Source organism: Coregonus lavaretus (genome assembly GCF_964263955.1).
Source record: "Coregonus lavaretus genome assembly, chromosome: 29".
Taxonomy (NCBI): Eukaryota; Metazoa; Chordata; class Actinopteri; order Salmoniformes; family Salmonidae; genus Coregonus; species Coregonus lavaretus.
In genome coordinates, this window is record NC_140016.1 from 16,258,915 (window position 1) to 16,275,005 (window position 16,091).

Consider the following 16,091-nt stretch of genomic DNA (forward strand, 5'->3'; position numbering starts at 1 on the left):
ACAACCTATTGAAATACAAGTGAATACATGCTGCATATTCATTTATTGAGGTTGTGAGCTAAAGATTATTCAAATATACACTACCGTTCAAAAGTTTGGGGTCGCTTAGATATTTGCTTGTTTCGAAAGTGTATATACAAGTATTAAATAAAGTCACATTTTAATTGTTCCCCTCTAATCAAGGACTAATTTAGACTTGGAACAGCAGGTGTGTGTAATTAACTATCAGGTAGAACAGTAAACCAGTAGACTCCAGACATTGTAGGGTCAGAGTTGAGTACCCCTGCCTTAGAAGGCCAGAACCAGCTCCAAACAGGACTCCTTAATAAATCTCCATATTTACTTCACAAACACTAATTATACTAGTTGACTACACATAGCACAGACACTCACTCCTCAGTGGTTGGAAATGGGTATGGGAGCTGGACACGCAGCGACCCAGACCCTCTGCTGTGGGAGGTCATACCTACTGACTCAAGGTGGTGGGAATGGGTATGGGGGCTGGACATGATAATGATGTCTCCACTCCCCCTATGGTGAATTGCTGTACTGTAAACTTATGCTTTAATACTAATAAAAAATAGAATTGATGAAAACATTTTTGTTTCCTCATGTTGTACTGTATGTGGATTTCTTTTTTTATACATGTCATTTCTATAATTGTATTGATTTATATATACAATTGGTCCTCCAAAGCGGGTGGAGGGACAAACATTTTTAATTATGTAATCGGTACCATTTTTTCAAGTAGAAAGGAGCAGTCAAGCTTCAGTAAATGTCAAAAGCAAAGTTCTAGAAATAGTTTGCTAAAAAGCTATTTGTTTCCTTTTGACCATTTTAATGGAAAACTATTACACTTCGGCATCTACTTCATTGTTACCAAGAAATTATTTGAAAAGCTATTGAAATTAAAACAGCTGCATTGGGCCTAGAATATAATTTCACTTAAGAATTATTAGTTACTAGTTATTGGCAATAAGGTAATACATAATTGAAAACACATGATAGATGAAGATTTATTTTCTTTATTTGTAGCATTGTTATTGGTACATGACTGTCATTCAGTCCATGTTAAATACCATTATCTCAGCACAGAAACGTCTTATCCTTTATAACAGTGGAGTATTGACAGCTGGCACAAAATATATTAATGCAGAATATTCTCTCACAACGAGAGTTCCTGTACACAATAATACTGTTTCCAAACACACACAAATAAATCAACAATAAATATTTTAAAAAATGAAATGAACACTGGTTAAAATAATGTCAAGTAGCGTTGTCAGGACAGCAAGAATGTGTTTACAGTGTGTTCCATCTTTTCTTCAGTGCAAACTGTAGCAAAACAGAATTGAAAAAAGGAAACAATGGAATTGCCTTGTTGCCGTGGATAAGGTAACCAGCCTGATAGTAAGGGAAGAACAGACCAGTGTAAAAGACAGGTTGGGACTTCATGACTTCTGTTTGGTAGTTACCCAACACATAATGTCAGAATACCTGGCTGAGGAAATCCCCTTCTCTACTGAGCAATGTCCTACAGGACTGGGACAAAGAAATCAACTGTTATTGGGTTATCACTGACCAATTAAAATGCCTCTTCTTGAGAAAGAGAGATAGAAGAGAGTGAGAAATTCAGAAGAGATTAAAAACACAAGTAGCACTCTTCACAGCATAAGACCTTACAGAGGGGCTGAGGTGTCTCCTCTTAAAGAAATCCAATTTGATTTGTCCAATAAGAATTTAGATTAAAACCCAAAGAAAAGAGAGAACAAATACAAATCAAGTTTAAAAAAGCGGGAAAAAATACAAACCTGTATTCAAGAACAGAGTGATATAAGGCAAGCAGACTCATTTATACAGTTAGAGAATTGCTATTTACATACACTGTGTACATGTAAGTAACTCCGCAATCACTTCAGTAGCTCTAAAATGGTTGTGTGGGATATGTCTCCATCTACTGGTTCAAATCAGTGTCACACTGCAGACGGTGGCCCTGCCCCAGGCAGGCAAGGGCATGTCTCACATAAACCAACCCCTAACACACGTCCAATCCAGAGTCCAATCCAGAATCAACCCCTTCGGTTCCAACCCGAGACACACTAGATTTGAGAGAAGCACATGGTGGAAACTCAATGTAGCCTACAAGGAAGCTAGGTGGAGTTCTTATCACATTGTTTTGAGCTAAATCCATGCAATCCTTTGCAACCTACCAGAGTACCAGCAGTACCTAGGGGAGATTGACAAGAAGTTTCTGAAGGTTAGGGGTACTGCCCAACCAGTATGCTATGGACGGATGAATGTCTATGTCTTTCTGAAGTAAAACACTAGCAGAGCACATCGTTTTAACAGCTTTAGACCCTATTGGGAGATGGCATTACTTATCCAACTAAGATGTAATAACTTATCCACAGTATCCTATCTAACAGGGTAAGACAGTTTCCACCATGTTTGAGGAGGCTACAGTCAGAGATGACACATTAAGAGGATATGCTAGCATAGCTGCTCTCCTTATGGTTCAGAGAAACAATGATATGATCGAGACCCATAAAGCGTCTCAGAGTAGAGGGCTGATCTCGGATCAGTTTGGTCTTTCAGATCATAATTGATAAGCTCATATGGACCGGTCAGCACTACTACCCTGAGATGCTTTGTGGATACGGTCCCAGAAGTAGACGTCAGTCATGGAGAGCTAACCCATTCGGGAATATAAGTGAAAACACTCAACAAAATACTGTAAAGTGACAGTCATATATTATACAATACCTAGTGTGACAGTCATATATTATACAATAGTAGTAGACCCCTCAGATATTTGCCTAGTCAGACTGGGGTGATCTCACCCAGGTAAGACCCAGACGTAGCTAAGCCAGGCTCACCTGAAGGTCTTCCTAATAGGGTGCTACACCAGCCTGACACAGCCAGCTCTGATAACATAAACACATTGAAACAAGACAGGGATCCACAGCGGTGTTCCATAATGTAGCCTGGTGTCAACAGAGCATTAACATTAGCTTGGTGACCACTAAGCAACTCGTACATCCTATATGTCAGCCAACTTAGAGTAAACAAAAATAACCCTAAGAACAAGTCTAACAAAGTTAAATTAACTTTTGGTTGTCAGCCACAGGACTGTACTGTTTAGCTATGCTATGAGCTGCAGTGTAAGAGCTTGTGGATGGTTATGTTATTATAAGTGGTCATAGAACTCTAATGTCATTCTGTCTCTATGCAGTTGGGTCAACAGAGGAGAGGAAAACAGAAGCTTGGTCATGTTCCAAAAATATACACACGTCCGAAGCACACATGCACATCGTACACACACACACACAGTCAGACAGAAAAGGTAATGATGCCTGAAGCTGTGTGTCTTTCTGCTGGCCCGTTCTGTTCTGAGCTGAATTGAGTGAGGGTGGAGCTGTCCAGAGGGAGAGGAGAGAAAGAGAGAGAACAAACAGATTTCTTCATCTCTCTGTGGGCGCGTGACGAAGTGTTTATCAGTCTCAGAGGCTTCTACTGCTCCATTCCAGTAGAGTGAATGATATGATAAACCATGGCATCGGCTTAACACAGTTAGAGATCAGTGCTCCCAGAATGTCCTCTGCCTTTCAGAGATGACACGACCCCGTCCATGTAGTCAGACAGACTACCCAAAAGGGACAGAGACCTGCCCTGTGGACTACTGCTACAGCCAATGGTGAGACTGTAGTAGGGACATGTTGAGTAGAGGCTAGTTAGGCCAGGCCAACAACACTGATCCTATTGCACCCATCTCTCTCTCCTCTCTTCCCTGGCCTCCCTCTCCTTCACACATGCCTGGTCCACTAGTCTATCTTTCCATACATGGCGGCCCCCAGCTACCCTCCAATAGAGAGTTACCATACTCTGACTGGAATGTAAGCTTATAGAGAAACAATGCATCTCCAATAATCCAGTGGAGATCTCCTGGTAAGAGAAAAAGCCCTAGTATAGTGAGGGAGGTGGAGAGCCGTGGCGGATGCCCTAGCATAGTGAGGGAAGTGGAGATCCGTGGTGGATGCCCTAGCATAGTGAGGGAGGTGGAGAGCCGTGGTGGATGCCCTAGCATAGTGAGGGAAGTGGAGATCCGTGGTGGATGCCCTAGCATAGTGAGGGAGGTGGAGAGCCGTGGTGGATGCCCTAGCATAGTGAGGGAGGTGGAGAGCCGTGGTGGATGCCCTAGCATAGTGAGGGAGGTGGAGAGCCGTGGTGGATGCCCTAGCATAGTGAGGGAGGTGGAGAGCCGTGGTGGATGCCCTAGCATAGTGAGGGAGGTGGAGAGCCGTGGTGGATGCCCTAGCATAGTGAGGGAAGTGGAGAGCCGTGGCGGATGCCCTAGCATAGTGAGGGAAGTGGAGAGCCGTGGTGGATGCCCTAGCATAGTGAGGGAGGTGGAGAGCCGTGGTGGATGCCCTAGCATAGTGAGGGAGGTGGAGAGCCGTGGTGGATGCCCTAGCATAGTGAGGGAAGTGGAGATCCGTGGTGGATGCCCTAGCATAGTGAGGGACGTGGAGAGCCGTGGTGGATGCCCTAGCATAGTGAGGGAGGTGGAGAGCCGTGGTGGATGCCCTAGCATAGTGAGGGAAGTGGAGATCCGTGGCGGATGCCCTAGCATAGTGAGGGAGGTGGAGAGCCGTGGTGGATGCCCTAGCATAGTGAGGGAGGTGGAGAGCCGTGGTGGATGCCCTAGCATAGTGAGGGAGGTGGAGAGCCGTGGTGGATGCCCTAGCATAGTGAGGGACGTGGAGAGCCGTGGTTGATGCCCTAGCATATTGAGGGAGGTGGAGAGCCATGATGGATGCCCTATGCTCCCAAGGGGGCCAAGAGGATTATGTCAAGTCAATCCAGTGTGGGGCCTTGGATGGCCTGGGAGGGCCCCAACCGTACAGGAGGAAGGAAGCAACTCTTTTTCAGTCCAGATAACAGGCTATCACTGCCACACACCCACTGCGGGTAATGACTATAAAACCTAGAATGTAAGCAGCAGGCTAAATAAAACAACAGTGTTGTTGAGATCTACAGTAGAACTAAACCTGCTGGCCATAACCTACTGGCCATCTACAGTGGAACTAAACCTGCTGGCCATCTACAGTAGAACTAAACCTGCTGGCCATCTACAGTGGAACTAAACCTGCTGGCCATCTACAGTGGAACTAAACCTGCTGGCCATCTACAGTAGACCTAAACCTGCTGGCCATCTACAGTGGAACTAAAGCTGCTGGCCATCTACAGCAGAACTAAACCTGCTGGCCATCTACAGTAGAACTAAACCTGCTGGCCATCTACAGTAGAACTAAACCTGCTGGCCATCTACAGTGGAACTAAACCTGCTGGCCATCTACAGCAGAACTAAACCTGCTGGCCATCTACAGTAGAACTAAACCTGCTGGCCATCTACAGTAGAACTAAACCTGCTGGCCATCTACAGTAGAACTAAACCTGCTGGCCATCTACAGCAGAACTAAACCTGCGAGTTGCGCTTAACTGGCGAGAGTGACACTCCAGAGATCCGTTTGTGTGTGGACTGGAGAGACAGACAGAGGGTCTGCTGCGTGGCTGTAGTGGTGTGCAGTACAGTGTAGATGGGGACAGACTGAAGTGGTGTGCAGTACAGTGTAGATGGGGACAGACTGAAGTGGTGTGCAGTAAGGTGTAGATGGGGACAGACTGAGAGGGCCTGCTGCGTGGCTGTAGTGGAGTGCAGTACGGTGTAGATGGGGTCAGTAGATACAGGTATCATGGTGACTCAGCGTTGTTGCTGGCTGTAGCTGTGGTGGTTGTCTTCTTCTTTGGTGTCTTTTTCACCGTCTTAGTCGTAGTCTGACAGGAGGAAGAGAGGAGAGGGGGAAGAGAGATGGGGAAAAGGAAAGTTGACAAAACACCAGAGGACATGAGAAGTAGAAATAAAAAAAGGACAGAGAGATGTTCAGGAAATAACTAGGACAGGGGCTTATTGTGCCCTACGTGGGTAGACTTCTCTCAGTCAAACAAGAGTTGTTTCACAACCTACACACTGCATTCCCAAATTAATCCATGGCGCATACACAGAAATCTTCCAGTACAGTGTACATAACTCATTACTGATGATACAGACGGCAGTCCCGTATTATTGAGCCGTATATAACCCTGTGTAGGCTGTTACATAATGAGTACATCAACATGCTTCTATCATAGCATCTCTTCCATGGGAGCACATCTGATGGAGACTGCTTTAAATACCACAGGCCTGTCTGTACTGGTGTAGATGAGGTTGTCTGTACTGGAGTAGCTGAGGTTGTCTGTACTGGTGTAGATGAGGTTGTCTGTACTGGAGTAGATGAGGTTGTCTGTACTGGAGTAGATGAGGTTGTCTGTACTGGAGTAGATGAGGTTGTCTGTACTGGTGTAGATGAGGTTGTCTGTACTGGTGTAGATGAGGTTGTCTGTACTGGAGTAGATGAGGTTGTCTGTACTGGAGTAGATGAGGTTGTCTGTACTGGAGTAGATGAGGTTGTCTGTACTGGAGTAGATGAGGTTGTCTGTACTGGTGTAGATGAGGTTGTCTGTACTGGTGTAGATGAGGTTGTCTGTACTGGAGTAGATGAGGTTGTCTGTACTGGAGTAGATGAGGTTGTCTGTACTGGAGTAGATGAGGTTGTCTGTACTGGTGTAGATGAGGTTGTCTGTACTGGTGTAGATGAGGTTGTCTGTACTGGAGTAGATGAGGTTGTCTGTACTGGAGTAGATGAGGTTGTCTGTACTGGAGTAGATGAGGTTGTCTGTACTGGTGTAGATGAGGTTGTCTGTACTGGAGTAGATGAGGTTGTCTGTACTGGTGTAGATGAGGTTGTCTGTACTGGAGTAGATGAGGTTGTCTGTACTGGTGTAGATGAGGTTGTCTGTACTGGAGTAGATGAGGTTGTCTGTACTGGAGTAGATGAGGTTGTCTGTACTGGAGTAGATGAGGTTGTCTGTACTGGTGTAGATGAGGTTGTCTGTACTGGTGTAGATGAGGTTGTCTGTACTGGAGAGTGTGGAGCGGATATTCATATGAGCTAATATATTCTAGTATTTCTATTGGAGGAGGATTATACAGTCAAACTGTGGGTGTCTGACTTGCACGCACCCACCCACCCACCCACCCTGCATATTTAGACACATTAGTAGTTAGAGGGGGATGAGAATGCATTAGCTTCCTCTTTTACAGAGGGTTAGTGTTGTTACTTCTAGACAGAGTGGTGTGTGAGATTTTCCTCTTTTTGATGTAAATATTATAGACATTCACACAATGCTGGCACACACACACTGTGCACTTAAAATGATGTATCTTCTGACTCACCTCCTTAGCGCAGAAGAGGCAGTCACTCTCCTGTCAGAATGCCTAAACCCTGGTCCAACTCCTTTGTGTGTGTGTGTTTAACTATACTTGTGAGGACCAGAAGTGCCCACAAAAATAACGAACAAACAAACATTTGACCAACTGGGGACATTTTGTTAGTCCCCACAAGGTAAAATGCTATTTCTAGGGGGTTTATGCTTAAGGTTAGAATTAGTGTTATAATTAGGTTAAGAAGCAAGGTTTAGTTTTTTTGGGGGTTAGGGTTAAGGTTAGGTTTTGTGGTTATGGTAAGGGTTAGGGTTAGGAGCTAGGGTTAGGGTTAGGGAAAATAGGATTTTGAATGTGACTGAATTCTGTGTCCCCGCAAGGTTAGTTATACAAGACTATGTATGTATGTGTGCCCCTACTTCTGTCTTGGCGGCGGAGGGTTTCTTGGTTGCCTTGACGCTGGCCGTGCGTTTCACGGGGACCTTCTCCACGATGTCCTCATCAGAATGCTCTGTGGTGATGCTCCTGGTGTCTGATTGGTCTGAGCTGTGCTGCGATGATTCGTCGAGATGAGGAGTCGCAGATGAGGAACGAGCTGTGGGATTGGACAGAGGGGGATTGTGAGCTGTCATAATGAGAGGGATTGTGGGCTGTCATAATGAGAGGGATTGTGGGCTGTCATAATGAGAGGGATTGTGGGCTGTCATTATAAGAGGGATTGTGGGCTGCAATTATGAGAGGGATTGTTGGCTGTCATTATGAGAGGGATTGTGGGCTGTCATAATGAGAGGGATTGTGGGCTGTCATAATGAGAGGGATTGTGGGCTGTCATTATAAGAGGGATTGTGGGCTGTCATTATAAGAGGGATTGTGGGCTGTCATTATAAGAGGGATTGTGGGCTGTCATTATAAGAGGGATTGTGGGCTGTCATTATAAGAGGGATTGTGGGCTGTCATTATAAGAGGGATTGTGGGCTGTCATTATAAGAGGGATTGTGGGCTGTCATTATAAGAGGGATTGTGGGCTGTCATTATAAGAGGGATTGTGGGCTGTCATAATCAGTGAAATCACATTCCCACCAGTGTACCAGGTTTCTAGGTTCTCCTATCAGACACATAGGGAGAATCTCAATTGCATTTCCTTGATTCCTTGCATCCCCTCTCCTTACCCTCTTTCTCAGAACCTATTGGATGAGAAGCTCAAAAGGGAGGGAAGTCTGACCTCATCCAATGGTTTTGAGAAGGTGAGGAGAGAGGACGTGAGGAATAAAGGAAATGCAATTGAGATTATCCCATGGTTGGTGAACAAGACTGAAGGAACAGGCACCAGTCCTATATCTACTAATAGGAGCCTGCTCTTTAACCACATGACTGTCTTCCTTGTTTTATGTCCTGTTCTGCCTCTTTTACAGACTGCCTATCAGTCTGTCTCTCTGCTACACCAGTTTTCCCCTTTCCTGGCTTTCATCCCACAGTGCCCCTTAACTCAATGTATTCCCTTTCTCCATCCTTTCTCTACTTTCCTCCCTCAGTTTCCCCCCCTGTATTCACAGACTGCCAACCCCACAGAGACACAGACAGAAAGACCTCCCTCCTCCTCCCCACTGACATCACATGCTTTCTCTCCCGCTCTCTCCCTCTCTTCCTCCCCCCCTCCCTCGTCTCCCCCTCTGGAGAGTTTCCTCCCTGGCATTTTGCAGTGCTTTAAATCACATGACCCCTCCCTCCCCCCACCCTGTACCAATAAGAGCTATTACACAGACAAGTCAGCGTACTGTAATGCTATGACTAAAATGGCTGTCATTTCTTGTCTTCTTCCTTTCTGACCACTGATCTGACATATCTTTGTCAGATGTTACTATGTTATACTGAAGTATAATTACAAGCATTCCATAATTGTCAAAGGCTTTTATTGACAATTACATTAAGTTTATGCAAAGAGTCAATATTTGCAGTGTTGACCCTTCTTTTCAAGACCTCTGCAATCCGCCCTGGCATGCTGTCAATTAACTTCTGGGCAACATCCTGACTGATGGCAGCCCATTCTTGCATAATCAATGCTTGGAGTTTGTCAGAATTTGTGGGTTTTTGTTTGTCCTCCCGCCTCTTGAGGATCGACCAATGGGATTAAGTTCTCAATGGGATTAAGGTCTGGGGAGTTTCCTGGCCATGGACCCAAAATGTCGATGTTTTATTCCCCGAGCCACTTAGTTATCACTTTTGCCTTATGGCAAGGTGCTCCATCATGCTGGAAAAGGCATTGGTCGTCACCAAACTGTTCTTGGATGGTTGGAAGAAGTTGCTCTCTGAGGATGTGTTGGTACCATTCTTTATTCATGGCTGTGTTCTTAGGCAAAATTGTGAGTGAGCCCACTCCCTTGGCTGAGAAGCAACCCCACACATGAATGGTCTCAGAATGCTTTACTGTTGGCATGACACAGGACTGATGATAGCGCTCACCTTGTGTTCTCCGGACAAGGTGTTTTCCGGATGCCCCAAACAATCAGAAAGGGGATTCATCAGAGAAAATGACTTTACCCCAGTCCTCAGCAGTCCAATCCCTGTCCCTTTTGCAGAATATCAGTCTGTCCCTGATGTTTTTCCTGGAGAGAAGTGGCTTCTTTGCTGCCCTTCTTGACACCAGGCCATCCTCCAAAAGTATTCGACTCACTGTGCGTGCAAATGCACTCACACCTGCCTGCTGCCATTCCTGAGCAAGCTCTGCACTGGTGGTGCCCCGATCCCGCAGCTGAATCAACTTTAGGAGACGGTGCTGGCACTTGCTGGACTTTCTTGGGCACCCTGACGCCTTCTTCACAACAATTGAACCTCTTTCCTTGAGGTTCTTGATGATCCGATAAATGGTTGATTTAGGTGCAATCTTACTAGCAGCAATATCCTTGCCTGTGAAGCCCTTTTTGTGCAAAGCAATGATGACGGCACGTGTTTCCTTGCAGGTAACCATGGTTAACAGAGGAAGAACAATGATTTCAAGCACCACCCTCCTTTTAAAGCTTCCAGTCTGTTATTCTAACTCAATCAGCATGACAGAGTGATCTCCAGCCTTGTCCTCGTCAACACTCTCACCTGTGTTAACGAGAGAATCACTGACATGATGGCAGCTGGTCCTTATGTGGCAGGGCTGAAATGCAGTGGAAATGTTTTTGGGGGATTAAGTTTATTTTCATGGCAAAGACGGACTTTGCAATTAATTGCAATTCATCTGATCACTCTTCATGACATTCTGGAGTATATGCAAATTGCCATCATCAAAACTGAGGCAGCAGACTTTGTGAAAATAAGTATTTGTGTCATTCTCAAAACTTTTTGACCACGACTGTATAGGGAGCTGGTGAGTCTATAACGTTATATATCTATCAGCGAGTCTGTTGTGCGGCGCACAAGGTGATGAAGTTTTACACTTGTATGCAATTCACTACTAAATGTTTGCCATTAGATATCTTATAATGGCTTTCTGCCAGAATACAAAAGAGCCTACGCCTAGCAAACAGTTTTTGAAATTATGAGAGAAAAAATATTCAATTTTATTTAGAACGGCAAGCCAGACAAAATTAAACGGGCCTATTTATATAATGAATATGAATTTGGAGGACAGGAATTATTAAATATTAAAGCATTAGACATATCACTAAAAGCTTCAGTCATACAAAAGTTACACTTAAATCCGAACTGTCTCACCCCATGTTCAAGAATGGCCTTTTTCCCTTTATTCAGATTACAACCTCTCACTTTCAGTTATTTGTAAAGGAAATCACCTCGCAAATATCACCATTTCTAAAACAAGCCATAGAAAGTTGGTTGCAATTTCAAATGAATCACTATTTCTAAAACAAGCCATAGAAAGTTGGTTGCAATTTCAATTTAATCCTCCAGAAACTACAGAACAAATAATGAGACAAATATTGTGGTTAAACTCAAATATACTAATTGATTAAAAAAACATTGTATTTTGAAAAATGTTTTGAAAAGGTATAATCTTCGTAAATGATATCATAGGTAGGACTGGTGGAGTTGTCGCACATGCAGTTAACAAAAACATATGGAAATGTCTGCTCTACCCAAATCTACAACCAAATAATTCCAGAATTACCGCAATAATGGAAGAGGAAAGTGGAAGGGGGAAAAAGTAAGGAACTTGTCTGTCAGCCCTGCATTAAAGACCATAATTGGTTAAAGAAAATTGTGATAAATAAATAAGTATACCAGTTTCATTTAAGGACCAAAGGATTGACAGCCATTCCATATAGATTGCAAAATAGTTGGGAAGAGATTTTTGACGTACTGATTCCATGGCACATGGTTTATGAACTAATTTGCAAAACGACGCTGGATTCAAAATGTATAATTTTTCAATTTTAATTATTATACAAAATTCTTGCAACCAATATAATGTTATTTATAATGGGGATACAATCTTCCCAGCTCTGCAGATTTTGCTGCGAAGAGACAATCATTAGATCATTTGTTTTTGGACACAGGTCCAGGAATGGCTGAAGAATTGCAATTTTACCTGGAGCTAACCCTGCAGATAGCACTACTGGGTGATCTGAAGAGTCATAGTCAATCGATCAATAATATAATAATACTTTTAAGCAAAAAAAAATATCAATTTACAATCTGTAGAAACAATGAGAATAGAAAGGTTCAGAACTTTTGTGAAACATCACATTACAGTTGAGAAATATATGGCAAATAGAAATGGAATGAATGGAGCTGAAGGATGGGACTAATAACAACAACTAATAACAACAGGATAACTAATGTAAAACATACTGTGTCCATAATAAGTACAGTGGGGAGAACAAGTATTTGATACACTGCCGATTTTGCAGGTTTTCCTACTTACAAAGCATGTAGAGGTCTGTAATTTTTTATCATAGGTACACTTCAACTGTGAGAGACGGAATCTAAAACAAAAATCCAGAAAATCACATTGTATGATTTTAAAGTAATTAATTTGCATTTTATTGCATGACATAAGTATTTGATACATCAGAAAAGCAGAACTTAATATTTGGTACAGAAACCTTTGTTTGCAATTACAGAGATCATACGTTTCCTGTAGGTCTTGACCAGGTTTGCACACACTGCAGCAGGGATTTTGGCCCACTCCTCCATACAGACCTTCTCCAAATCCTTCAGGTTTCGGGGCTGTCGCTGGGCAATACAGACTTTCTGCTCCCTCCAAAGATTTTCTATTGGGTTCAGGTCTGGAGACTGGCTAGGCCACTCCAGGACCTTGAGATGCTTCTTACGGAGCCACTCCTTAGTTGCGCTGGCTGTGTGTTTCGGGTCGTTGTCATGCTGGAAGACCCAGCCACGACCCATCTTCAATGCTCTTACTGAGAGAGGTTGTTGGCCAAGATCTCGCGATACATGGCCCCACCCATCCTCCCCTCAATACGGTGCAGTCGTCCTGTCCCCTTTGCAGAAAAGCATCCCCAATGAATGATGTTTCCACCTCCATGCTTCACAGTTGGGATGGTGTTCTTGGGGTTGTACTCATCCTTCTTCTTCCTCCAAACACGGCGAGTGGAGTTTAGACCAAAAAGCTCTATTTTTGTCTCATCAGACCACATGACCTTCTCCCATTCCTCCTCTGGATCATCCAGATGGTCATTGGCAAACTTCAGACGGGCCTGGACATGCGCTGGCTTGAGCAGGGGGACCTTGCGTGTGCTGCAGGATTTTAATCCATGACGGCGTAGTGTGTTACTAATGGTTTTCTTTGAGACTGTGGTCCCAGCTCTCTTCAGGTCATTGACCAGGTCCTGCCGTGTAGTTCTGGGCTGATCCCTCACCTTCCTCATGATCATTGATGCCCCACGAGGTGAGATCTTGCATGGAGCCCCAGACCGAGGGTGTTGCCTTCTCACCAAGCTTATTGCCTGTTGCCTATTGTCCTGTAGCCCATCCCAGCCTTGTGCAGGTCTATAATTTTATCCCTGATGTCCTGTACTCCCGAGTGGCGCAGTGGTCTAAGGCACTGCATCGCAGTGCTAGCTGTGCCACTAGAGATCCTGGTTCGAATCCAGGCTCTGACGTAGCCGGCCGCGACCGGGAGACCCATGGGGCGGCGCACAATTGGCCCAGCGTCGTCCAGGGTAGGGGAGGGAATGGCCGGCAGGGATGTAGCTCAGTTGGTAGAGCATGGCGTTTGCAACGCCAGGGTTGTGGGTTCGTTTCCCACGGGGGGCCAGTATGGGGGGAAAAAATATATATAATAATAATAATAATAATAATAATGTAAGTCGCTCTGGATAAGAGCGTCTGCTAAATGACTAAAATGTAATGTAAATGTCCTTACACAGCTCTCTGGTCTTGGCCATTGTGGAGAGGTTGGAGTCTGTTTGATTGAGTGTGTGGACAGGACGGCTTCTTAAAGAAAAACTAACAGGTCTGTGAGAGCCGGAATTCTTACTGGTTGGTAGGTGATCAAATAATTATGTCATGCAATAAAATGCAAATGAATTACTTAAAAATCATACAAATGTGATTTTCTGGATTTTTGTTTTAAAATTACAGACCTCTACATGCTTTGTAAGTAGGAAAACCTGCAAAATCAGCAGTGTATCAATTACTTGTTCTCCCCACTGTATGTATGTATGTGGGTATGTATGTAGGTGTGTATGTATATACACACTGCTCAAAAAAATAAAGGGAACACTAAAATAACACATCCTAGATCTGAATGAATTAAATAATCTTATTAAATACTTTTTTCTTTACATAGTTGAATGTGTTGACAACAAAATCACACAAAAATTATCAATGGAAATCAAATGTATCAACCCATGGAGGTCTGGATTTGGAGTCACCCTCAAAATTAAAGTGGAAAACCACACTACAGGCTGATCCAACTTTGATGTAATGTCCTTAAAACAAGTCAAAATGTGGCTCAGTAGTGTGTGTGGCCAGACGTGGAGGAGGCCAGCAGACACATGCACATTTGTGGCCTGCTGGAGGTCATTTTGCAGGGCTCTGGCAGTGCTCCTCCTGCTCCTCCTTGCACAAAGGCGGAGGTAGCAGTCCTGCTGCTGGGTTTTTGCCCTCCTACGGCCTCCTCCACATCTCCTGATGTACTGGCCTGTTTCCTGGTAGCGCCTCCATGCTCTGGACACTACGCTGACAGACACAGCAAACCTTCTTGCCACAGCTTGCATTGATGTGCCATCCTGGATGAGCTGCACTACCTGAGCCACTTGTGTGGGTTGTAGACTCCGTCTCATGCTACCACTAGAGTGAAAGCACCGCCAGCATTCAAAAGTGACCAAAACATCAGCCAGGAAGCATAGGAACTGAGAAGTGGTCTATGGTCACCACCTGCAAAACCAGTCCTTTATTGGGGGTGTCTTGCTAATTGCCTATAATTTCCACCTGTTGTCTATTCCATTTGCACAACAGCATGTGAAATGTATTGTCAATCAGTGTTGCTTCCTAAGTGGACAGTTTGATTTCACAGAAGTGTGATTGACTTGGAGTTACATTGTGTTGTTTAAGTGTTCCCTTTATTTTTTTGAGCAGTGTATATATATAAAAAACATGGGGGATTGGAAGTGATTCAGGCAATTACATTGATGGATGTTACAATCTGCAATATTAAGCTGATCTACCACCAGGAAAAAAAAACACAACATGCCTACCACTTTCAAGATGCAAAATATGTTTTATTGTGAAACAAACAAGAAATAAGACTAAAAAACTGAAAACTTGAGCGTGCATAACTATTCACCCCCCAAAGTCAATACTTTGTAGAGCCACCTTTTGCAGTAATTACAGCTGCAAGTCTCTTGGGGTATATGTCTCTATAAGCTTGGCACATCTAGCCACTGGGATTTTTGCCCATTCTTCAAGGCAAAACTGCTCCAGCTCCTTCAAGTTTGATGGGTTCCGCTGGTGTACAGCAATCTTTAAGTCATACCACAGATTCTCAATTGGATTGAGGTCTGGGCTTTGACTAGGCCATTCCAAGACATTTAAATGTTTTCCCTTAAACCACTTGAGTGTTGCTTTAGCAGTATGCTTAGGGTCATTGTCCAGCTGGAAGGTGAACCTCAGTCCCAGTCTCAAATCTCTGGAAGACTGAAACAGGTTTCCCTCAAGGATTTCCCTGTATTTAATGCCATCCATCATTCCTTCAATTCTGACCAGTTTCCTAGTCCCTGTGGGGATGGTGTTCTCGGTGTGATGAGAGTTGTTGAGTTTGCGCCAGACATTTTCCTTGATGGCCAGAAAGCTCAATTTTAGTCTCATCTGACCAGAGTACCTTCTTCCATATGTTTGGGGAGTCTCACACATGCCTTTTGGCGAACACCAAACGTGTTTGCTTATTCTTTTCTTTAAGCAATGGCTTTTTTCTGGCCACTCTTCCGTAAAGCCCACTTCTGTGGAGTTTACAGCTTAAAGTGGTCCTATGGACAGATACTCTAATCTCCGCTGTGGCGCTTTGCAGCTCCTTCAGGGTTCTCTTTGGTGCCTCTCTGATTAATGCCCTCCTTGCCTGGTCCGTGAGTTTTGGTGGGCGGCCTTCTCTTGGCAGGTTTGTTGTGGTGCCATATTCTTTACATTTTTAAATAATGGATTTAAAATGGTGCTCCATGGGATGTTCAAAGTTCCGGATATTTTTTTATAACCCAACCCTGATCTGTACTTCTCTACAACTTTGTCCCTGACCTGTTTGGAGAGCTCCTTGGTCTTCATGGTGCCGCTTGCCTGGTGGTGCCCCTTACTTAGTGGTGTTGCAGACTCT

The 16,091-nt window shown here is 44.1% G+C and overlaps 1 protein-coding gene across 1 annotated transcript in view; it reads right to left on the reverse strand.

The window, feature by feature from the left end:
• Positions 1 to 1,009: 1,009 nt before the first annotated feature.
• The window catches only part of LOC311105343 (receptor expression-enhancing protein 2-like), a 37,064-nt gene continuing 21,982 nt past the window's right edge, over positions 1,010 to 16,091 (reverse strand). The window contains exons 7-8 of the mRNA XM_084147467.1: positions 7,741 to 7,916; positions 1,010 to 5,835 (exon numbers count right to left, since the gene is read on the reverse strand). Coding sequence (XP_084003593.1) covers positions 5,752 to 5,835; positions 7,741 to 7,916 — 260 coding nt within the window. The 3' untranslated portion in view covers positions 1,010 to 5,751. The remainder of the gene's footprint in view (positions 5,836 to 7,740; positions 7,917 to 16,091) is intronic.